At 36.2% G+C, this 22978-nt stretch overlaps 4 protein-coding genes and 2 non-coding genes across 10 annotated transcripts; 2 read left to right on the top strand and 4 right to left on the bottom strand.

The window, feature by feature from the left end:
• Positions 1-1790: 1790 nt before the first annotated feature.
• On the top strand, positions 1791-7765 carry LOC105161593 (ultraviolet-B receptor UVR8). Of its 2 annotated transcripts, XM_020694146.2 has the most exons (12): positions 1791-2166; positions 4382-4455; positions 4542-4626; positions 4777-4908; positions 4995-5228; positions 5392-5631; positions 5720-5763; positions 6289-6477; positions 6543-6611; positions 7006-7096; positions 7306-7349; positions 7447-7765. In XM_020694146.2, the coding sequence occupies exons 1-12, from the start codon at positions 1953-1955 to the stop codon at positions 7573-7575; spliced, it is 1545 nt and encodes a 514-aa protein (XP_020549805.1). In that variant the 5' UTR covers positions 1791-1952; the 3' UTR covers positions 7576-7765. The 2 variants fall into 2 exon arrangements, with proteins under 2 accessions (XP_020549805.1, XP_011077628.1); XM_011079326.3 differs by lacking the exon at positions 6543-6611 and having other exon boundaries at positions 1792-2166.
• A 1921-nt stretch (positions 7766-9686) lies between these two features.
• On the top strand, positions 9687-10448 carry LOC105161592 (uncharacterized). The gene has a single exon (XM_011079325.3). It carries the CDS (start codon positions 9908-9910, stop codon positions 10169-10171), a length of 264 nt encoding a protein of 87 aa, XP_011077627.1. The 5' UTR covers positions 9687-9907; the 3' UTR covers positions 10172-10448.
• Positions 10449-10966: 518 nt separating this feature from the next.
• On the bottom strand, positions 10967-16656 carry LOC105161590 (delta-1-pyrroline-5-carboxylate synthase). Its single transcript, XM_011079324.3, has 20 exons — positions 16606-16656; positions 15877-15948; positions 15653-15756; positions 15396-15498; positions 15073-15234; positions 14660-14937; positions 14170-14320; positions 13838-14002; positions 13567-13644; positions 13376-13465; positions 12894-12980; positions 12690-12776; positions 12523-12619; positions 12331-12434; positions 12169-12244; positions 11927-12077; positions 11776-11844; positions 11583-11649; positions 11411-11481; positions 10967-11237 (listed from the first exon to the last, which is right to left on the bottom strand). Exons 1-20 carry the CDS (start codon positions 16654-16656, stop codon positions 11153-11155), a joined length of 2148 nt encoding a protein of 715 aa, XP_011077626.1. The 3' UTR covers positions 10967-11152.
• Positions 16657-19424: 2768 nt separating this feature from the next.
• Positions 19425-22297, bottom strand: PRA1.A1 (prenylated RAB acceptor 1.A1). Of its 4 annotated transcripts, none has more exons than XR_016065435.1 (8): positions 21890-22297; positions 21750-21790; positions 21568-21646; positions 20993-21079; positions 20830-20918; positions 20663-20734; positions 20428-20584; positions 19425-19759 (listed from the first exon to the last, which is right to left on the bottom strand). XR_016065435.1 is itself a non-coding variant. In XM_088880266.1 (8 exons), exons 1-7 carry the CDS (start codon positions 22045-22047, stop codon positions 20481-20483), a joined length of 630 nt encoding a protein of 209 aa, XP_088736392.1. In that variant the 5' UTR covers positions 22048-22297; the 3' UTR covers positions 19425-19759; positions 20460-20480. The 4 variants fall into 4 exon arrangements, 2 of the variants coding, with proteins under 2 accessions (XP_088736392.1, XP_011077625.1); XR_847788.3 differs by having other exon boundaries at positions 19425-19795; XM_088880266.1 differs by having other exon boundaries at positions 20460-20584.
• Positions 22298-22331: 34 nt separating this feature from the next.
• Positions 22332-22405, bottom strand: TRNAV-CAC (transfer RNA valine (anticodon CAC)). The gene has a single exon. It is a non-coding gene; the product is annotated as a tRNA-Val (tRNA).
• A 67-nt stretch (positions 22406-22472) lies between these two features.
• TRNAV-CAC (transfer RNA valine (anticodon CAC)) lies at positions 22473-22546 on the bottom strand. Its single transcript has one exon. It is a non-coding gene; the product is annotated as a tRNA-Val (tRNA).
• Between the last annotated feature and the right edge of the window lie 432 nt (positions 22547-22978).

Genomic DNA, 22978 nt, shown 5'->3' on the forward strand with positions numbered 1-22978 from the left:
ATTTTTATTTGTGGAGGGACCATTGGCACCTTCTAAGCCCTCTTATTAAGAGAGTTTCTCATGGACCTGGTGTTACGGGATTGCAGGAATCCAGCAGGTTGTGGGCTGTCATTCACGAGGGTCGGTGGCAATCGCTTTCTATCACTGACTTTGAATGTCTGGAGATCTTGCAGGTACTACCTATCATTCACGGAGGTAATGACCGAATTTTGTGGCGGTTCTCGGGCAATATTGTCACCACACAAGCCCTCTATTGCTTATTTGCTCTCCCGGGTCCAAAAGTAGGCTGGTATTCACTACTTTTTAGACCTCTAAAAATTTCTCGACACATGTTCATTCTCTGGCTCGCTATTCAGGAAAAGCTTGCTACGACGGACAAGCAATGGTTATCACATTTTGGAGGATGCGTTCTATGTACTGAGGACAATTTGGAGACACACGCATTTGTTCTTTCATTGTCAGTATAGTAAACGTTGTTTGACTATTATCAGACGAACTATTCAATTTCTCTGGCCTAACAGACATTGGCAGATGGATATTGAATGGGCTTCTAGGAAGTGGAGGGAAAAAACACGTTATTAACATGGCATACCGTGCGTTACTCGGGCATGCGTTTACCACATTTGGAGGAACGCAACATGAGACGGTTCGAGCACACTTCGAGGTCGCCGGCTATGTTAGCTAGCTTAATCATAGAGGACGTCAGACTACGGATTCTTAGCAAAAATCTTCCTAGCTCTGTTAACTCTAGTGCACTTTATAGATTATGGCGTATCCCTTGCCTGTCGAGGGATAACATATCATACGAGCACTGTGGTATTATACCTCCTTTTCCCATTTATGAAATTTACCTTTTTCAAAAAAAAAAATTTAAATTTTATCGTAGAAATATTAAAAACGTATAAAATCTTTATCTTGCTTTTGACTTCGAATATAATTATCCTAATAATTAGGAATAATTACATGTATTCTTTTAATATTTGATATAATTATACTTAAATTTTTTATAATTCAAAAAATAATATCTAGTATTCTTTATTAATCAAAATTTATCTAATTTGTCGATATTAATAAAAATATTGAATGAAAATTTATATTTAACCCAAATTGATTTATTATTATTACAGGTTAAATATATATTTCTAACAAAACTACCCTTGTTATTCACACAATAATTGATGTGAGGAGGCATATCATTATGCTAAAAAAAATATTTGATTTAAAAATAAATATTCAATAAATGTTGGGGGATATATATGAATTTCCAATCAATTTTTTTGATAATATCATTAATGGATGAGTCTATTTGTTAGATATAAATAAATGTCAGGAGTATTAAATATAATTTTTAAAAAACGTGTAATTGTATCATAGTCATCAAAGAAGACAGTATAAGTATTCATAATTATTATTATGAACTAAATACATATTTTTAATTATTAAATGAAATGATAAAAAGAAATGTTTGGCTTTTGGCGAGGCAGTTTGCAAAGGAATGTAAAGAATTGTTAAACCTGGAAGTGAGAAATCTGACCCACAACGTGTCCACCAACTGTAAGAATTGTCCCGAAGGACAGAAGATTCCGACTCACGCCTTAATGTTCCAGAAACTTCGAGCTTGTTCATGCCTCAAATTGCATGAATTCAATAAATTTAACCGCACCGCTTCCTGCAACCTCCTCCCGACACGTGTCCCTCCTGGACCATGCGTATCCAACGTGGCACTTATGGTGAGCTAGCAAATGATACGCCCCCAAAACCACAACAATAATCTAAATCTAATCACTATTATATTTTACATTTTCATCCCCCCCCTCCCCCCACCATCCTGATTTCTATCTGCTTCTTCAGAACGCCGGTGAAAATCTGTAGCCTCGAAGCAGATCAGCGTACAAACTCGAACAAGGTTTTTGGAATTCTGTTTTGTATGTGTGGAAGTCTTCCACTGAGCAATGAATGGAGGTGAAGACAAGAAAGATACTGGAGTTAGTGATAAGAATGAGAAGCAGTGTGAGGTGTTGATGTGGGGGTATTTCCCGGGAGTAACAGCGCAGAGATCGCCGTTGACTTCTCCGGCCACTGTACGTTTCCCAGAGGGAGAGTTAGCCGGAGACTCGTGGATGGATGTTTGTGCCGGCGGATGCGGCTTCGGCATGGCTATTTCCGGTTAGTCACCTACCCCTCGCGTTTGGTGTATGTTTCCTCGTGCTTCTTTGGTTTTGGATCTTTCATTGTCAAAGTTTCAAATGTGTGTGGTGACTTTTGCACTGTATTGAGCTCACTTTGTTTAAAGCACTAGTCAACTCCTTTTATTTTTTTCGATTAACAGAAATTGAATACTTGTAACCAAATCTAAAAAGTCGTAAGTTTTAATTGTATCGAAATTTCAAAGAATCAATGGAGTAGTACTAAAGTCAGAAAAGTTAGGCAATTCCATTAGGTAGTTTTTTTCAGCAAAATAAACATTCACCTTGAGATGGAGGAAGCTTAAAGGAGTTTATGTCAATCTAGGCTGTGCATGTTTTCTTTTGAGAAATTATTATGCAGATTGATGAAGTGTCTGCGTCAAGTAAAAACTGTACTACCTCATTTGTTTTAATTTTTGCTTAGTGATATGAATTATTATTATCTACTCCCTATTTTGATCTTCTTGCTTGACTTGGTGCGATAAACAACAAAAACAGTCATCATCCTTTCGAAATATGTTGTTGGAATTGTTTCTGTTAGTGAAGGTGTAACGACATGCAATATGTTCCGTTCTTTCCCTCATCCAAACTCTCCGGGCATATAACAGGAATCTCGGAACTTAGCAATTTGAACTTTGGTGATGAACAGATTCTTAGAAAATAATAATGCAGGAAAAAATAGGATGATAGATGTAATCTTTTCTTCTTTTCAGGTTTCTATATCCAATCTATGACTTACTAATTTTATAATTCTCATAGCTGAACTAGCTTCACATATAAGGTATCTTTATTTCATAAAAGAACTTAATGTACCTCTGGATAGAAATAAATGTTCCAAAAATATTGATGAGTGTTTTTCTCCAGAGAGGTAAAATGGGTGAATGTGGTCTTAATCAGAAAGAAGATTGTCTCGATTGTTCACAGTAAATTACCTAGACAGTTCATATCATTACATGGTGTGGTACAAAGGCAGTGCTAGGATGCAACAGATGGTCTGGAAGACCGAGAATGTTATCCTAATTATTTTCTTCTTAATAAGCCTGACGACTATGCCTCCAGTGGCAGTTGATGATGTCCGGTGAGACAGCAGTTCAAAATGAAGTGGAATCGAGTAACATTGTAAAAATTCTCAAGCACATGTGTGTAATAATATCCTTCTAGGAACGGACATGTCTAAATTATGTTAATCTTGTGATTGTCCGGAAGACAATGCTCATGATGGACATGGAATATGAAGTTCTGGATGTGTTAGTTGAAATAGTTACTGTCACGTGCTATATCACTAAAGTACTGGTTTAACTGCTCCAAAGGCGTATGGGATGCTCTGATATTTCATAGAAATAGAGAGCTAGTTTCTGACCATGTTAGTCTAGGGAGAATGCTCTCTCCTACAGTGTTTGTTAGGTTCAAAGAGATACTATGGCATTTCAAATTGCATATCCATGGGCAGAACGTTTTAAATTCATAGGGCTTAATAGAACAAGCCCGGTAAAATATCTAAAAATAGGGGTGAGAAAGGCATGATTGTGGTTGATACTGGAGAGTGTTTACCTCTGATGACCTCTCAAGTGCTGCCATGCATAGTGGAATTCCGGTAGCTGATATTCCTTTTATTTTTCAACTGTCCATTTTGTGAGCTACTGTTTGTAGAACATTTATCTTATTTTGGAACTGCTGCTAAAGCGAAAGTGTGTTGATCGGTTCATATACTGATATGAAAATGGAACTTTAGGATGCTCCATATATAAATCAATACATGCAAAGAAACTATGCTCTATATGGCCAATTATATCTTTCCGTTGTACAAGCTATTTTACTGAGTCTGTTTGAAGCGTATATATACCAATAATGATAAAATTATGAATTGGTATTTCCAATTTATTTCCTTGTCATCGTGTAAAGTGACATTTGAGTCAATCATTGTCATAATAATGGAATTATGATTAGAAGGTAAAACGTGTGATTGCTAAAAGCTGGTGGTTCTTTTCTCGAGTTGATTTAATTTTCCTTGATTGCCTTGAACATCTGAAATTTCCACTTTCTTTTTTCTGTGATACATATAGGACCCATAAACATCTAAATTCTGGTTTCTCCTAGATTTAGCCAATGATCTGCATTCTGCAATTTAGATAATATTATGTGCCTACTTACTTTAAGAGAAACATTGCTACATTTATTTAATGCTTGCTTGGCAGCCTGTGGTAAACTAATTACATGGGGATCAGCTGACGATCAAGGCCAAAGCTATCTGACGTCAGGGAAGCATGGGGTAATGCAGCTAAAGTTTTGTTCTGAAAGTCATTCTGTTAGTTGTTTCTTAATTGATTTTGCATCTTCATTCATGCATATACATAGGAGACTCCAGATATATATCCTCTTCCAACAGCTGACCCAATTATAAAAGCTGCTGCTGGTTGGGCACATTGTGTTTCAGTAACAGGTATTGCCAAACAACATTCTTTGTGAATCTAAGATTCTTCTATCTTGAGGTTTGATGCCCTAAAAATGATATTACTCATGGAGTAATCAATCAAATGGCTTATTTTGATGTCAAATTTGATGATTTAATGAACGGACTCTTGGCATGCAGACAAAGGTGAATTGTACACGTGGGGCTGGAAGGAGTGCGTTCCATCTGGAAAAGTCCCTCGCTGTTGGACTAGTATGAAGACCCGAGAAGATGAAACTTCTACAAAACAAAGTTCAACTGTAACTGAACCAGGTATCTCTGGAGACCATTAACTCTGCTGAATAATGGATCAACTGTGCTGAATAATGGAGGTTGACCCCTTAGGCCGGATGTGACAGGGAGCCCTCAGTCTCATAGTACAAAATCGACAAGTGGATCAGTTTCTTGTCAAAATGATAAAGGCTCTGGAGATGAAAGTATGAAGCGAAGGAAAGTTATAACTCAACCAGAATATGAAGCATCAATACCTGCAGATGAAACCCTTTCATTGCCGCCTTGTCTTGTAAACTTGGATCCGGGGGTGAAGATTACCTCAGTTGCTGCTGGGGGGCGCCATACTCTGGCACTGTCAGGTACACATCATGATGCGGCACCTTACAGGCTATACTTTGTGTTAGTAGCTGCTCTTTCTTTGTATAGGTTTTTTTAAGGACAAAGCAGGCAAAGATGTTTGGTGTTAGCAAGATGATTTTGTTATGCAAACAAGATCTAACACATATTTTTTACCTGACTCAGATGGGGGACAGGTCTGGGGTTGGGGCTATGGAGGTGAAGGTCAGCTCGGCTTGGGATCTCGAATAAAAATGGTGGCATCTCCTCATTTGATACCTTGTATTGACCTATCATCAAATGAAAGAGACAGCTCTGTGGCCATTAATCAAGAAAGTGTTTGTGTGGGTGCGGAGCAACGTAAATCCATAGGAAATTACATAAAGGGAATTGCTTGTGGAGGCAGGCACAGTGCAGCAGTCACTGGTAAGTGAATATTTTGTTGGTGGCACTAGACGGATTTCCAGAAGTTTTATTTTCTCTTTTTATAATCCTATTCTCCTCTGCATTTCAGATGCTGGCGTGCTTCTTGCCTTTGGTTGGGGCCTGTACGGGCAGGTGATTATCTCTATGTATTACGTATTGTTTATCCTCAAATGTTGTCTTTGATTCTATATATTTGCTGCATTATCAAGTCTGGTATTGATTTCCAGATATAATTCCAATAATCCTGCAGTAACTCTGAATGTAATCTAATTCATGATGTGTGGTATCTATGATCTGGTCAATTCCAAAACCTATATACTATTGGAATTAAATAATGGCATTCTTTATGGCGAAGTTAGCATTTAGCCTTTGCGAAGCTGGCAGTTCAATCAAATCTTAGGACATAGTATGCCTTGTCCTTATGCTCTACCCACTAGTCATTTTCCCCAGGAAGGTAGATACTTAATGCATGGGTCTCATAACTCATGCACTCTATGGTAAACTACGAATGCTGCCCCAATTTTCTGTTTGTGTACATACCTATGCAGAAGTTCTCAACCATGTTGAATGGAGTCCTAATAATTGCAGTTAAGATGAGCAATCACCAAAAAGCAAAAACAGAACACCTCTCTAAACCATCATTTTTTCGCTCTGCAGTGTGGACAAGGGAATACTGATGATTTGCTTCGACCAACATGTGTGCCTTCGCTACTGGGCACCCAGATTGAAGCAGTTGCAGCCGGACTATGGCATACAATTTGCATCTGTGCCGATGGCCGTGTTCATGCTTTTGGTGGGAATCAGTTTGGGCAGTTGGGTTTGGGAACAAATCCTGATCAATGTGAGGTAATTTCATTGCATTTGTTGTTATATTGGTTCTGAACCTGGTTACCGTCTGTTCTGTTTTATAGAAGTTGATCAGAAACCATTATTGTCAAGTACTCTGGTGTGAAGTTACGATTTGCAAAGAAGATAAGCAGGTATTTTTATTGTATGATTAAGTGATTTAAGAATATGTTATTGACTGTGAAACCTGCATAAAAAGGATGAGAGCAAAATTAAGATCAGATAGAAATCCATCTCCATTGAACCACTTCCCAGTATCCCAAAGTTGCTTCCCTTCCATGGGACCCTAGGACGTCAGTATCCTAATCAGTATCTGATCATTTGTGATTGCTGTAACATGATTACAAAATATTAGTTCAAGGAACTGAGGCTTTTCATATCTCTGATAAGTCTCCTACTCCCTATACCTGGTGCTTAAGTACATCCAAAAAGTGCGTACTACTTTTGCCGTTCCATGTACTAAAATTTGTAGATATCATAGTTACACCATTTACAAGGTATTTAACTTTCGAACTTGCTATGTTACAGATTGTTCCCAAGCTCTTAGATGCTTCGGTCCTGGAGAGCAAGAAAGCCAAAGTGGCGTCTTCTGGAGCTCGCCATAATGCTATACTAACTGGTAAAATCTTCTAATAGTTCATGCTGTTAGGTTCCGTTTGATCATCTTTGTTAAGTTGATGCTTAACAACGAACCATGCTTACAAGCAAATTGGCCCAATCATGGCCAATTGTAAGTTGTATGATGTCAATGAACATATAATGTAAATAATCGTGTCTGAACCAAAAAAGACATAATGACATGCCATTTCTTGAACTCTATTTTTACAGAGGATGGCAAAATCTTCTGCTGGGGATGGAACAAATATGGTCAGGTAAGCGCTATCTAATGGATGAAGCAGTTTATCAGTTGTTTCTGCTGTGGGACTTTTCATGTAAAGTATTCTGCAATCTTGTTGGTTCTTATTTCAGCTCGGTCTAGGAGACACGGTGGACAGAAATATACCTGCTCAGGTTCTTTTTAAAGATTACATGCCCAAGAATGTTGCCTGTGGTTGGTGGCATACACTCTCACTATGTGAGCCAATCTCGATAAAGTAGTATTCATACATTGGAGTGGTCGTTGTACTCAAAAGTTGTTGGTTTATAGGTAATTTTTCTGATTTGTGTACAGTGTAGGGTGTTGGTGAACAACTATATTTTTACTTTCTTTTGTATCTTATCTATTTCCGAGGATTTACTAGGAAGCTGTGACAACGTTATATTATTAATGGAAGCAGAATCTCGTTTCCTTGGTCTTGTCCAAAACGGGTTCTGGAGATCTCCCCTGGTGCCAGATTATGAGCAAAGCGATTCAATTACATATGAATAGACAAGCTTAAATCTTGCTTAGGAGAGGCGGCCGACTTTGTTGCAATAGTTGCATGGGCTTTCATTTTCTCGCGGAAGGACGTGTATGGGTAACGGGTGTTATCATAAATATTATGAAATATTGGATTTATGGTGGTTTCAGGCCTTGTTCTTTGGGCTTCTGCACACCCTTGTTTTCAGTTTAGTTGGGTAAATTACAATAACCTCCTATAAAATTTGATGTAATTGCAAATATATCTTTATTATTCTAAAATTACTAGAATAGTTCTGATTTTAATGGTGGTCTAACAATTGGTTTAATTCGTTAGTTTTGTTGAGGTTTTTATTCATTTTTTTGTAGTGAACTGATCAAATTATTTTTTTGGTGTATGAATTTTAATTCTACTTATTTTTTAAAATTTTCATCCAACTACTTGATTCTTTTACCTTTTTTCTATTTTTCTAAAAATAAAAAAATTAATAAGAATAAAGTTGATAATTTCATATTTTTATTTTAAGATTATATAATTTTATTAAATATTAAAAAATATTTATAAATTTTTAAATAATTTATAATGATATAAATTTTAAGACAACTTGTTGTTATTTATTTTTTTATCTTTCAATTTTTGAATGAAAGAAGAGCGTGTGAAGTTTGGTTTACGTGAAAAAGACGTCTTTTACTTGGGAAAATATTCTAATCAGACGGTAATTTAATAGTCATTGGACAAAAAGGTGACGCAAGAAATGATTTCATCTTCGACTGTACAGTATAGGCTAAATCATAAGTGGAGTGGGTACAGTCGTCGACTATATTTATCCAAAGCCACAACAAAATTGAATTGAGTTGTAAGGCTGTCCTACCCCTTTCTGTGTTTGACATTCGACCCACGTAAGATGTGTTTTTTCTTTTTTTAGTTGTCAATAATTCCTAATGTTGCAAACTTATAATTTCAGTCTTACATAATTCAGTACTTAATAGAGGACCACAAGAGATATCTGTTTTACAACATTGTGTGTTTGCGGTCTCAAATTAGCAAGAAATTAGTGTATATGTATGAAGTAACCTTGTGGATCAATCAAAATTCAAACTATAATAAATAGATATTTAAAAGTCATGATTCAACTATTTGGGAATATAGCATCATATTTAGGAAACTTGAGCATATTGGTCCATAATTATACATAGTTAGGTGAATTCGATTAGTACAAAAATAGTAAAATATTTTTAAAAATAATCAAATTATTTGAGTTAGACTCAAGTTTGATCCAATTAAAACTCGTTTGAGCTCGATTAGAATAATAATCAAATCAAATTAACACAATTTTTGTAGCTCGATAATAATTCATAATAAGTTTCAACAATAATATGTTCTACTCGATTCAAATCATTTATACCCCTACATAAAAGCTACACCGTGTATTCGTTCATCATGGATAGTTAGGTCCTGTTAGCACAATACAAAAAATTATATACTAACTCACTCAATTATTCATTTCTAATAAAGATAGATGGCGAGTTTGAATATAACGAGAAAAGTTAGAAATCTGCATTGATCCTCCTCTAAAATAAGTTGTGAAAGTAGCATTTGCTAAATGTCAAATTCTGCTTACCAAACGTGTGGCGCTGCTGCTTTCACTATCTCAATGAGCTTCCTAACTTGCACATCTTATACAACGTTCGGTACATAGATTACAGGGCAATAGAAAATGATGGGCTAATCAAAGACGGAAGATGTGGATTGTATTTTCGCCTAAGAATTGAACATTAAAATATTTCACTCTAAGAATCATCGTCAAACCGACAATATGATGATTAAAAGATTAATATAAGGCTATTAGAGTATAGTAATCCATGAGAGAGAGAGAGAGAAATATTGTAGTGAGATTAGGTGAGTTGTTATAATACAATGTAGTTAAGACATGACTTTCAAAGAATGACAGCAATGGCCCTTTCAATATAACACCCTTTGACTGTCTTAGAGCAAACAGCCACTCTCCAACCTCTCTGCCACTTCTTTTCTGATCTTATTCCAAATTAACTCTCTCACACATCTGAAAATTACACACATAGAAAGAGTAGATGGAGGGGCTTATTCCATTTCTGTATAGAACAATAGCGCAGTACAAAACTGGAGGACAAGGGGTTCTATCGCCATCTGCCTCTTACATGAGACTTCCCGGTGAGTCAGGGCGGTTTTCGGCTTCTGAAGTCCAGATTGTCCGGCCAGATTGTGGGTTCTCCGCCTGTTCACCACCACCCTCCGCCGGCAAAAGGGATGCTTCCTCCGTGAATCAGCCATCAGGGCTACACCATCTGATGAATTCCTGCCGTGCTGTGAAGTGATGATTGAGAGATGGATGTACGCGACTGTCAACTTGTCAGGTGGTCGTTTTATAATTGAAATAAGCAATTTTTTTTTTTTTTTCCCTAATGAATGAATTATAGTCTGTATTTGTGCTTCAAACATTGTTTGTTGTGTGTGCTGTGTGGAAAACCGGAAAGGGTCCACATACATGCAACTGTAATTTGTAGAACGTGAAAGTGTACATGGTATGTTTTGTGTATTGGCTCTGGAATGAGAAGAAAATTACGTGTGTTGTGTGGTTTGAGATTCAGGTCAGGGAGGGAGCTCTTCTTTCATCTCTTTTCTTCCCTAGAAACAAATGAAACAAACATACCTTGCTAGTATTTTCTCCTTTAATGTAAAATTTCCATGTTTCTGAATAAATAAATTCTTAGCAACTGTGACAACGGACTTAAGTAGGCTCTGTATAAAGAGGGATACAGAGACTTTTCTTGGGCTTTAGGGTATTCGTTAAATTGATCAAGAATCAGGAAACAAAGTGATTTCTTGGAAACAAAGTATATAAACAATAGTTTTGAGTGGAAGATCTCTTTTCCACATAACTCACCACAATCATACGTTAATGAATTAAACAGGTGATTGGTGGATATGGAAAAAATGACAAATGTAATTACTTGATTAGAATCATCCAACTGAAGACATTAGATCCACCAAATATAACTATCGTGCCATTTGAGTACTATTCTAATTTAGACAAAAAATGGCAGTCATTTTTCCATTTTCTTGTACTTAGCTTTCAACCTTGTGTAGTAGCCATTAATTTGTGCGAGTAATAATAAACTAATAAAGGCATTGGGTTATTTGATCCCGAGTGTTTTAAGTTTCATGACTACTAAAAGAAATATAAACTAAATAAATACTGAGCCTCCTATATCCTCAAAACAAAATTCGACCAAAATTTGGTATAAGGCAAGCATAAAGTAAAAACGATGCTGCCTTTGATGAATATTAGTTAGACCCTAACTCTCACTGCTGACAATGTTCTTGTGGGTATAGATGACCCCCTCATCTCCCTTCACGATGTGTCCATTGCCTCTAAGAACCCTACAATCGCGACAAGGTTAAACACTATAAGCACAGATTTAATCATATTAAATATATACTACACACCATAATTACATATGAATTAGGATATATGAAGCTTCTTTTGGGAGTAAACTTTGAACAATATTGTAAATTAGGATATAAAAGCGTGCAATAGTATTCTCCATACATACCATTTTGTTGTTAATAGTCCTTCAACTCCCACTGGACCTCGAGCATGAATCTTGCTCGTGCTTATTCCAACCTTTATTCCATGGAGGGGAATTACGAGATGGTGAGGTTATCAATGCACTAAAATTTTGAAAGAGAATTTAACATTCAACTGATATTTAAAGTGTTAGCTACCTCTGCACCAAGGCCAAACCGCATCCCGTCACAGAATCTAGTGCTTGCATTGTGAAAGACTGCAGCACTGTCAAGGCCAAGACGATTGTTATCCCATATGTTAAGCAAACTAGAGTGTATTAAAATGTAAATCATATTGCAAACAAATTTTGAGTGGTGAAATTTGAGTTTCTCTGTGCAACGTGATGATTACCTGTCAATATGTTGCAAGAAATATTCAGCGGTTCTTTTATCTTCTGCAATAATGCATTCAGTGTGGCCACTGCAATTAAACTACAAGTGAGAAAGCCACTACTTATTCACAGTAATACGCAAAGAAAGGGACTGAAAAATTGTAAACGTGCCTTCCATGTTTGCGTATGTGATCAACAGCAGCTTTCACATCATCCACAATTTCAATTGTGCAAGCCCTTGAGTTGTACTCGTGGTGAAATGTTTGGACCTCTGGAATTTTTAAACGTGAACTTGCCCTTGGGCCACCATGCAGTGTAACACCTGCATCGAAATAATATATTGTGGTTGGCTAGTCTATTATTCGTATGGCATGAGTGTGTGTGTAATGTTAAATATAGTTAAATTAACAAACCTCCATGACTGAGTTCGACTACAAGGTCCTGTAAACCTTCAGAACTTGAAAAATCCTTGTGAACAAGAAGTGTCTCCTGGATGAAAAAGAGAACGTAATTATTGCTAAGAGAGTAGCTTAGAAATGTGTTTGCAGCCTGTGCTAACATAAAAGTGAATGTACCATAGCATTACAGGCAGCAGGATAATCCAGCTTAGAATCCATGATAATATTCCTAGCCATTTGCATATTTGCTGACGTATCAACATAAACATGGCAAATCCCATCTGAAAGAAAATTATGAATCTAGCATAAGTCTCCATTGCTTTGTGAGTTTACATGGTAAAACAAAGATGTTTAGATAAACTCTCTTACCAGAATGACCAAGAACAGGGATTTTTGTGGAGCTCTTTATCTCTGAGACAAGTCTATTGCTGCCTCTTGGGATCACAAGATCTATCACATCATCAAGCTGATGCAGAGGATAAGGGTCAGCAACAGCTTATAAAGAACGTTTCACACATCTGAGTCTCCATGCTTACCTTGAGTAAATCAGGAATTTCCTCTTTCGAAGTCACTAGTCCTATAAGTTTTTCACCAACTGTTTCAGGAATGACGCCAGTAATCACCTAAACAACGGGAAAAGTACATTCAGTTTGGGCGAGGGACAAGGAGTTGAGGCCAGAGCCAGACTGATTAAAATATGCAGAAACTATGGCCCAAAAACTATGAGCTACAAAACTCACCTTGTGAAGGATCTCATTTGTACGCCTGGCTTCTTTACCTCCTTTCAGCAGCAGACCATTCCCACTCCGAATTGCTAGTGAAGCAATCTATGGGCAAATTTCCAGTAAAATGGCTGTTATGTAGAGGAAATAACTAAATCTAAGTAGCATCTTGATCCCAAATTAAAATTCCCCCAAGTACTTTTAGTAGGTGCCAAAGCTTGCAGACCACCTTCTACATAAAGGGGATGAGGTACACATGGACAGAATCCTATGCTCACATGCTTTTTAAACAGAAGATAATACACCATAGTTCTAGCTTAACAATACAACCAAAACAACAAATACAGCAAAACTGCAATTCTGGAGGGGGCAAAAGAAAAAACAAAAAAGCCAAAGATAAGATTTTAGAAACTAGAGCCAATCGTTCATAAATGGTTTTCAGAGTTATATCTTGACTAAATTTGTTGATTGAAACCTAAGTGGGGCTCGTTGGTATGTACCTGAACTAGTGCATCAGGTCGAGATTCAAAAATAATCAAGAGAACACCCAAAGGACATGTAGTCTTTTCCAGGATGAGTCCATCTGCAAGCTGGAAGGTCAAATAGTCAGAAAATGAAATTATAGCAGAAACTAAGCCCATGAACTGAAGTTCTTTTGAAATTCATGCAGAAGATCTCAGAGTCTACTGACCTCAGTTTTTGTCACTACCCGACCAATGGGTTCTTCCATCTCCGCAATGGTGCGGACAGATTTTGCCAGAGCAGAGATCTGAAAAAATGCATGAATACACCATGAGAAAATGTTAAGTTCCCCTTGATAGGAAAGAAATAAAAGACTGAACAGCATGAATGTGTAAATTACATTAGATCCTCTTCATTGTTGATTGATGGATATCATTGTCTACGAGCTATTTATTTGTTCCAACTTTAATATTGAACTTGAAGAAGTGAGATTTACTTGCCTTGGCAGGGCTTAACACCAAGCGGGAAATTAATGATTCATCATATCCAGCATCATTAGCAGCAGCGACATCAGCTTCATTTTCAACCTTAATTAGATCTTGTTTTTCCTCTAATGCGTCCGCAATATCCAACAAAATTTTATTCCTCTCTTTAGAAGAAATACTCTGTAATAGTAGCCAGTATTAGTATGTATTCCAGCAATCATGGTATTCACTAGAACCATAAGCTCTATATGCTCAAAGAAGGCTGGGAACTAGCAAAAGATTGTCCTCATCGGAATCACGATGATGACATAAATTGTCCAAGACAAGGCAAAAATGTGCACATTCACCTGTAGGCGCATTGAGCAATCTCTTGCAGCATCTGCCATCTCCCGTGCAGTAAATTCATTAAAAGTAACCCATGCATGTGCATCCTTGTGAAAGAGAGTACCAATACGTTGTCCTTCTAGCACTTTACCAATGTTGCCTGCAACAAAACCACTTCCAAGGAAATGGAAACACAGATCATGGTGGATTCTATAACAGGTGAAACATTTGATGCCTAAATGTCTTCCAAGTGCTATGCTATACCATGATAAATAACAAGTAATGATGTTCCTCTAACTTTTTCAATATTTTATGGACATAAAAAGCCACTCTGTCAGAACTATTTTGGTTGCAGTATCTGACAGGCAAAAAATCATGATCATATGTGAAATAGATTCAACACCAGCATCAAACATTGAGTATGATTCTTTTTTTTTTAATTTACATAAGGAATTTTTCTATTTTAGAGATCTTATGGTTAACATGCCAAAGCAAGCATGTCATTGTTGATACCTGGCTATGACAACAGGAGTGCCAGAGTCAGCAGCGCTAACTGCAGCCTTTACTTTAGCTGTCATTCCTCCTCTTCCAACCCTCGACTTATCTCCAAACGTTATTGCTCCGAGATGCTTTTGCTTGATATATGTATGTATTAGCTTTGAATTTGGGTCAGTCGGAGGACCACTGTAAAGACCCTCGACATCGCTCAACAATACCAGGAGGTCAGCTTTTAATTCAAGTGCCAGCAAAGCTGCCAGACTATCATTATCCCAAAAGATACCTGTTGAATCCTGCCAATGGCAGCTTATTTCAAGCTACTTTAGTTTTTGTAGATCATGATATAGATGGGGACATTGTTAATTGGCCCATGAAAGTTATTATAACTAAAAGATTGAATATGTATTGAAGGTAAATGAGCAATGTACCTCATATGGAGCTCTTCTAGTGCTGATTGCATCATTTTCATTGAAGATAGGGATACTCCTTAAAGCTAACAATGAATTCACTGTTTGAGAAAGTTGGGTTCTGAAGTCTGTACTTTTAAAGTCATTGTCTGTAACTAGGAGTTGGGATGAAGTAATATCCAACTGAAAAAGTGCAAAGAAAATTTGAACTTGGAAAAAAAGAGGGAGCTAGGCAATACATCAATGCAGGAACTGCAGTAGAAAATAAGCAGAAAACTACAGATACTTCAAACAAATATGTTTTTGAAAATATTCAGGGCCAGAATAATAGATTGCATTATTACCTGGCTGAATAACGAATCATATAGTGCCATAAGACCATTCTGTCCGACTGCTGCACAAGCCTTTCCGTCTATTTCAACTTGTGGTTTCTGCAAGTCAGCAAAACTGCCAGACAAGATAGATTTTCAGCCAAACAAATTCTGTATGGACAAAAACTAACTCAACAGCAACCAATCAGGCTTTGAAAACTAGGATGCATGTTTCCCCCATAAGATTAAAAATTGTCATCTATAGTAGTCTGAATCAAAAACCAAATCACCTGCTGTTTAACAATTTCCTGTACTTGAGCCTTTGGCGACCAGCCCCAACAGCACCTGATGTCACTAAAATTATCTCATAGCCTTGAGAGTTCAATGCTTCAAGCTGAATCATGAACAGATACATTCATTAACCAAACACGCAGTCCAATAAAAATTGAGAAACTTTCCATGCACTCGCAATTGCAAATTACAGAAGGACGTTTACGCACTCAATCAAACAAACCTGCTCAAAGATAGCTCCTACTCTGCCAACTGCCAATCTACCATCACTTCTTGTAACCACAGCAGTGCCTACCTGTAGCATAAACAATAAATGAAAACATTATTAATCATTAAATCAAAAATAATCCCTTATTCTCTTAGATCATGGAAAGTAATCTTTAGGTGAGTTGGAGAAAGCAACAAAGCGTTATCATAATAAATCATGTAGGAACGACTGAGCAACATTTTCATTCGAATTACGTGGCAGTGCCCTGCGATTTTATTTGTGTACAGCGCAAATCTTAATGTGAATGGATTTTGTTGTGTATAGTGGTAATATTCTTGTTTTATGTAGAATTCTTTTTCACAAGAGTCATAAATAGAGACGTGGTGAGAGATTTGAAACCAGATCCTTCGCTTTGCCGGCTTTAATTTGTTTTCTCTTTTTTTTTTCAGAAAAGGAAAACAAAAACTAGTGTAAATCATCATATGACATCAGTGAAAACATACAAATACTACACCTGTAAATCATCAATTCCCACTTATCGAATAACCTTACAGCATGGAAAAAAAATACGTTCGTTTTGCACTATAAACTGTGGGAAGAAAAACGATGGATCTGTTATTAAAAAAGTGTTGTATAAACTCATCAGGCAAGCATGCAATCAAGATGAGAAACATAGAACATGAAATCTAAGATTTGATGATCGTAAAAAAAATGAAGAGAGAGAGAGAGAGAGAGAGAGAAAACCTTGAAAACAACACGCTTGACATTCTTAACAAAAACTCTGGTAGGATCCATAATGGTGGGGGAGGGATGCAAAGGCAATGTGAGTGAGTAATGGTGAATTGGAGAAAACAAAAAGAGGAGGAATAAGGAGTATAAAAGGTTTGAAGTGAGATGCAAAGTTCTTGGAAGGTCGTCGGCACATGGGGCGGGAACCCTCCACCCCAACACTCGCCACTTGGAAATGCCTGCGGAATGCCTGCTGCTGCCTTCCGCCTTCTCCAATTTCTTCTCCCTCTTCACTTTAATTACGTGTCACACTCACACTCATATACATACTTAATTATCTATATATCCCCCCCTTCTCTACCTTACTTAATACTAATCAATCTATTATTTCATATTTTTCGCTTTTTTTATTTTATTTTATAGATAAATCTATACTTATTTATCTTTATCCAAAATCTTTCTAGATATACTTTCAGTTAGAAATATATAATTTAAATTTATTTTCCATCTATATAATTGATTATTTTCATAATTATTACTCAAAGTTTTTATATATAATTATAAAGATTGAAGTATTTATATATCACTAATTTTAATTAGAAATGTAATGAATTAATATCCTTGACCTAATTGGGAGGGGCTATACATATATATATATATATATAATTAACTAGTTAATTTGTATAATTAATTAATAATAGTAATTTATGAAAGAAATCTTGATTGATATTCCAAATCCAAAAGTAACTCTAATCATTCCAAAACCTATCAACTACGAATTGTGTGCTTATTTATTTACCAATCATTTGAAGACCCCAATACTCCCAAAACTCTTCTTTATACCTATCAATACCAAATCTATAGCTACAAAACAGAGAGAATCCGAGAGAAATCCCAGCCTAGCTGCCGAAATAACCGCCGTCGCAACTGCAAGCGCCGTCGCTCCCGCGGCTAGGGTTTCCGTGCGGCCGTGTTTTCATGCTCATGCAGCAGCAACCGAAACCGATCAGCAGCATGAAGCCACAAGCAATGGCCAGCGCTCGCACCCAATGCCAGTCATATTCCATCTCTTTCCTTGCCTTCGGCTAGCTAGCTGCAGTTTTGTTCCACCTTTGTATAGTTCACGGCAGCCTGAAAGAGGTCAGGGAAAAATCGGCGATGAACGGAGCGGTGCTGAAGTGAATCAATTGATAGAAGATGTACATACGTACGTACAGACAGCTATGAATAGTGTACGCTTTCTTATGGTTCTACGTACTGTATAGATTTGTCTTAAGTCTCTGCTTAATTATATAGAGTAGGAGATTGATATATGGTAGAAACATCTTGTGGCCAGAAATTAATTTCGACTAGAATTCTTGGTTAGGGTTCTAGCTACTTTAATTGGGCTCTGGGTTTGATTTTTCACATTTTTGGGTATCAGTGAGATATCGTGTAAGATTTGATTAAGTGAATGTAAACGATGTATGTAATGTGAAAGATTATAATAATGTTACGACTTGTTGATTTTTACTGTTATAATGACGGCCTCTGCCTGAAATTGGTATTATTCGCAATTGCATGCATGAAAAAAATGGTGTGGGAGAAAGCCGGGAGCATAATTAAAATAATGCTATTTAAAGGGGAGAATCTAAGCATGGTCAGCTCGCTCGCTTTTAGCTTTTCTTTCATTTCTGTTTCACTTTCTTCATCTTCATCAATATTTTTCAATACTTCACCTTCCTTGCCCATATCTATCTATTTTTATATTTTATTATTAAGTGAGAATATCTTTTTAATACATCACTTAATTTTTATTTGCCACTGATTTTTTAAAAATTTTTTAATTAATTAATTATTTTTAATTCCTCTATCTAAACATGATTTTTAATTGTTCTTTTTTCCTCATAACTTTAAAAAATTCTCTAATATTATTTATTATCTTTGTTAATGTTTTTTTATAAATCAAAATATTTATATTGATTTATTATCTTAATATATACTTTTAGAATGTGCATGTGACATTTACCAGTTTAAATAATAATCCCATTGATTGCAGTAGAAAGTCCATTTCTTTAATTGTTTAACCCATTTATCATAATGTTCTTTTTTTTAAAAAAAAAAATTATTAGATTACAGAAGTGTCAAATCAAATCTTACGTCCATAATGGAATGGGACTCTGGGTGTGTGTGTTTAACGTTGATCCTGAGTAAGAAACCGATGCCTTAGAGTTTAGACTAATCATTTTAAATTTGAAAGGCATGCATGCATGCAGAGACATTAACAAGTTATTCCCCACTTGGCTGTGAGTACTCGTTTTACACTAATATTTCTTTACGCATAATTATGAGGCTTTTTCAAGAATAGCACTCGGGGAGGGCGGGTTTTCAAATTACAAACGAACCTTATATAGACAGTCTTGAACTCATTTCAGATACAAAAGAGATTCATATAAACTTAAGGTACACCTTTGTTTTAGTTTTGTGTCATTTGAAAAATTAGAATGATATAAATAACAAACCACAAACAGAGCATGCATCAGCATCTTGTAAGTCCAAGATAGGAAAATTTTGCACCTAAAAATTTGCACCTATTCTAGTAAATAAAAATTATAATTTTATTTATTCTTAAAATTTTCTGATTATTTATGAACTAAATAGACAATCTTTGTATAATTTTAAAAAAAAAATCATTCACCCCATACAATTTCTTTTATAGTTTTTAATTTTAAAAAAAAAATATATATATAACAAGGACAAAATTAATATTAAATACCTTCATCCAAAAATTACATAATTTTATCAAACATTATAGAATATTTGTAATTTTTCAAATAACAAGAGAATGTTCGTAATTATGACAAATATCAAGAAATATCGTTGTAATTCATCCAATAAAGTGAGGGGGAGGGGTTCAACAATATGCTCAGTTTATCCTGTCCAACTAACTCATGCAGAACGAGAGCCTCATTAAATTTACATATAGTGCAAGCCACTGTCTTCTAAAGAGGCAATAAGGTCTCCTCACGGACACTAACAGTAGAATTTTTTCACATCATTGTGAGAAATATATTCCTGTATATTTCTGAAAATCGAACTATAACTATAGCTACGCAAGCACTTCAACAAATTTACAACATCCTACTGAACTGAAGATATCAGCAGCCTCCTTTTCTTGAAATTTGAGCAGCTGTCATGAAGAAGATAATGCAGCATTACACAGACCCTACATAGAGGAATTATAATCACCAAAAAACTTAAGCATTAGGGCCACAAATTAGATTATAGAAAGATAGGAAACACACTCTTAAAACATAGAAGAACTGTATATTAAGAAAACTAAAACTTAAATTTTCAAAAAGCCATTGTCAAGGAGGATGGTGATGAGATTTGTCCTCCATTGGAAATATACAAAAAACTGGAAGTGCTTGCACAGAGAATACCAACTAGAGGTTGAGTTACAAGAGACAAAGCATAAGTTTCAAGTAAATTAGTTCACTGCAACTCGCTATATATTGATTCTCACACATCATCTTAAAGCCGGTTTAACAAAATAATATAAGAATAACATAATGAAATATGTTAAAATCCAAATAGGGAACCATGCATCTTTCCTCAGAAGTAGTAAGCAAATTGCTAGGACAAGCACAAGCAACAAGTGCCTCAAATTCCCCAGGAGTGCTTGCAACTTGCAAACCAACTAGCTTCAACATATGCACATCTTACAGGAACTTATACAAAACATGCAGAAACCCACAACATGAAAATGCAATAAATGAGCACAGATAACAAAGGATATCTATCACCAGCTGATATACAGAGAAAATATATGAGACAAATGAAGATAGACAACAATACCAACAGTAAGGCAGAGATGCAAAGTAACTGACATGTACTCTGCTACACAAGAGCTACAGCTCACTATAATTGCGCCAAACAGCACGGAATTCTTCACGGAATGTGTTCAGACGAGCTTTCAGATTTGGTGTTCTAAAGCTTGCATGAATTAGGGTGGCTGAGAGAGACACAGAGAGATTAGAGACACTTGCATGCAGCGGAGAAAAGAATCTAAAAAATGAGAATATTAAATTACCAAGAAGGCCAAGAGCAAATGCCCATAAGACCGTGAGAAGGCCACAAGAAACAAACCAGAGGATGAAACTCACTGCAGAGAGAATAAATAGAAAAGCCACAATTATTTGCACATGAAATTACGTTGTCACAAGTCTACAGTAGTTAGAAAGACTAAGAGCCTCTTACCTGCAGAAAATACCAAGACAAAAACCCATCGAGGCTGTCCACATACATGTATTGCTCGTTTTGCAGATGGGCGCCCCCGAATAACAGGCCTAAATTACATTACAATTATAAATAAGAAGCAAAGTCAAATGCTAAGCAAATTCAAGACAGCAACTCTACTTACGTAAGGGGAGGTCTCATTTTAGCAGCTAAATGGGGAGAAAACTGCCTAACAGTTCTTGTGACCTTTTCATTGAAAGTACCTGCAAAACTAAATAAACAATATTGGCAATATAAGAAAGCTGAAAGGAATAGCAATGCCATGGGACTCAAAAAACAAATATCATCTCTCATAAACTAAAACAAGAACTAGAGGAAATGGCAAGAGAAATATGGTCTGTGTCTATCCACTATATCATTGCTCATCAATTAGAACGAAACCAACTAGTATGTAATAAAAGTACTAGAGGGCAAGCCTGCATTGAGGATTTCGATTTTTTATCACCAAAGAATGTCTTAAAAGACGGATATTCTACCATCATCGCCCATTTTACAATCTATCCACTCATTTTGGTTATACTACCCTTTTCTCCTCCTCCAAGGTCTATGCACCTCTTCTCTGAACATTTTCCTTATGCATCTACTTGTACAATTCCATCCTTTTCCCTTGGGTCAGTCTCCTTCCTCCTTCCTAATTTGGTTGCATCATAACCAATCAAACTGGTGGAACTTTTGATAATTAATTCAGAAAAAGCATACCTATCATTTAGAAATGCAATACTCAAAGCCGTCATTAATGCAGCAAGAATAGCAAGTGGCCTCCTAAGAAATCCCATCCCTGAAACTCGAGAATGCTTATATACTTTAGTTAGGAGCCATGTACAAACATACACATGCATCATGAACTTAAAAAATTAGTGGATCATCGTTAGATCTCTTACCAAGAATGAAAACAATCATTATGAAGTAATTGGTCCGGTAGCTGCAAAAACCAAAAAATAATAAATAACACACTGACGCCAACTGAGAAAATTGTACGCATCTAAAGTGATTACGTGCATAAACATAAAGGGGATCATACTAATAGAGGTTGCACTTGAGGCGACTGTTCCATTTGGCGGACGAACGGGGCACAGTGAATCGAGAGAAGAATTCCGAGAGAGGACGCGGCGGAGACGACCAGTCCACTTCTCGCAGCGCCTCGACCAGATCCTCCGCTGTTACATTACTCCAATCCATTTACTGTTTTTAGTGATCGGAAATTTGAATTTGATTGATTGCGAGAAACCCTAGGCAGAAAAAGAAATCCAGTACAAAAACGCGAAATTGGAAGAAGAGAGGGAAAATCAATAGAGTGTATAGTTATTTTGGGTTTGGGAGATTGAAAAGTATTTGGTTTATTACTATGTGATGATGCAGGAGATTTGTGAATTCCGAGTCGATTCTTGAATGTTCAATAAAGTGTAGCGTGGGAATCGTTGTGTAGAGCCGTGGAAGAAAAGAAATAGAAATAAATCAAAAACTGTCTGAGCCCGGGTTCGAACCGGGGACCTCTAGTGTGTGAGACTAGCGTGATAACCAACTACACCACCCAGACTTATTTGCCCATTTTGTTGTGTGATAACAACTTGATAGTGTATGAAATACGGGAAAAATAGGAAAAATGTCTGAGCCCGGGTTCGAACCGGGGACCTCTAGTGTGTGAGACTAGCGTGATAACCAACTACACCACCCAGACATGATTCTGAATATGTCTTGATGTATGGTAATTTTTACATAACCAGAATAATATTTCTGTTTTTCATCAATATAATAAGAAAAAAATTAAAATAACAATTACTTCTTTAATCTCATTATAGTTATTGTATAAATGAACATCTTTTAAAATACTAGTCGTCGTCATCGTCACACTTGGTCATCGCGAGCATATAAAAAGAATCATAATGTGAGAAGAAGAGAAAAAAATAATTGTGAAAAAAAAATAAAAATGGTGTGATGGAAAAAGAAAGAAAGAAGTCCATAAAAACAAAGAATTGTGGAGTGGGGGCGAGAGAAAAAAATAAATTATAATTGTGAATTTATCAAAAATATTAGAATTAGTGCTATGGCCAAAATTTTGTTAAAGGAGTGAATGAATTAAAGGGTAATTTGAATATTTAAAAATTTATAT

This window comes from Sesamum indicum, linkage group LG5 (genome assembly GCF_026168435.1).
Source record: "Sesamum indicum cultivar Baizhima isolate 11 linkage group LG5, ASM2616843v1, whole genome shotgun sequence".
Taxonomy (NCBI): Eukaryota; Viridiplantae; Streptophyta; class Magnoliopsida; order Lamiales; family Pedaliaceae; genus Sesamum; species Sesamum indicum.

What these genes read in the sequence shown, in the direction of transcription:
- LOC105161593 (XM_020694146.2), top strand. Translation starts at nt 1,953, where the DNA reads ATGAATGGAGGTGAAGACAAGAAAGATACTGGAGTTAGTGATAAGAAT. An exon ending in TTCAACTGTAACTGAACCAG is followed by an intron (nt 4,909 to 4,994) that starts GTATCTCTGGAG and finishes CGGATGTGACAG; the next exon opens with GGAGCCCTCAGTCTCATAGT. An exon ending in TTTGCAAAGAAGATAAGCAG is followed by an intron (nt 6,612 to 7,005) that starts GTATTTTTATTG and finishes GCTATGTTACAG; the next exon opens with ATTGTTCCCAAGCTCTTAGA.
- LOC105161592 (XM_011079325.3), top strand. Translation starts at nt 9,908, where the DNA reads ATGGAGGGGCTTATTCCATTTCTGTATAGAACAATAGCGCAGTACAAA.
- LOC105161590 (XM_011079324.3), bottom strand. Translation starts at nt 16,656, where the DNA reads ATGGATCCTACCAGAGTTTTTGTTAAGAATGTCAAGCGTGTTGTTTTC. An exon ending in CCCTGTTCTTGGTCATTCTG is followed by an intron (nt 12,435 to 12,522) that starts GTAAGAGAGTTT and finishes ATTTTCTTTCAG; the next exon opens with ATGGGATTTGCCATGTTTAT. An exon ending in CACATACGCAAACATGGAAG is followed by an intron (nt 11,845 to 11,926) that starts GCACGTTTACAA and finishes GTTTAATTGCAG; the next exon opens with TGGCCACACTGAATGCATTA.
- PRA1.A1 (XM_088880266.1), bottom strand. Translation starts at nt 22,047, where the DNA reads ATGGATTGGAGTAATGTAACAGCGGAGGATCTGGTCGAGGCGCTGCGA. An exon ending in ATTGCATTTCTAAATGATAG is followed by an intron (nt 21,080 to 21,567) that starts GTATGCTTTTTC and finishes TTGTTTATTTAG; the next exon opens with TTTTGCAGGTACTTTCAATG. An exon ending in TGTCTTGGTATTTTCTGCAG is followed by an intron (nt 20,735 to 20,829) that starts GTAAGAGGCTCT and finishes TTCTCTCTGCAG; the next exon opens with TGAGTTTCATCCTCTGGTTT.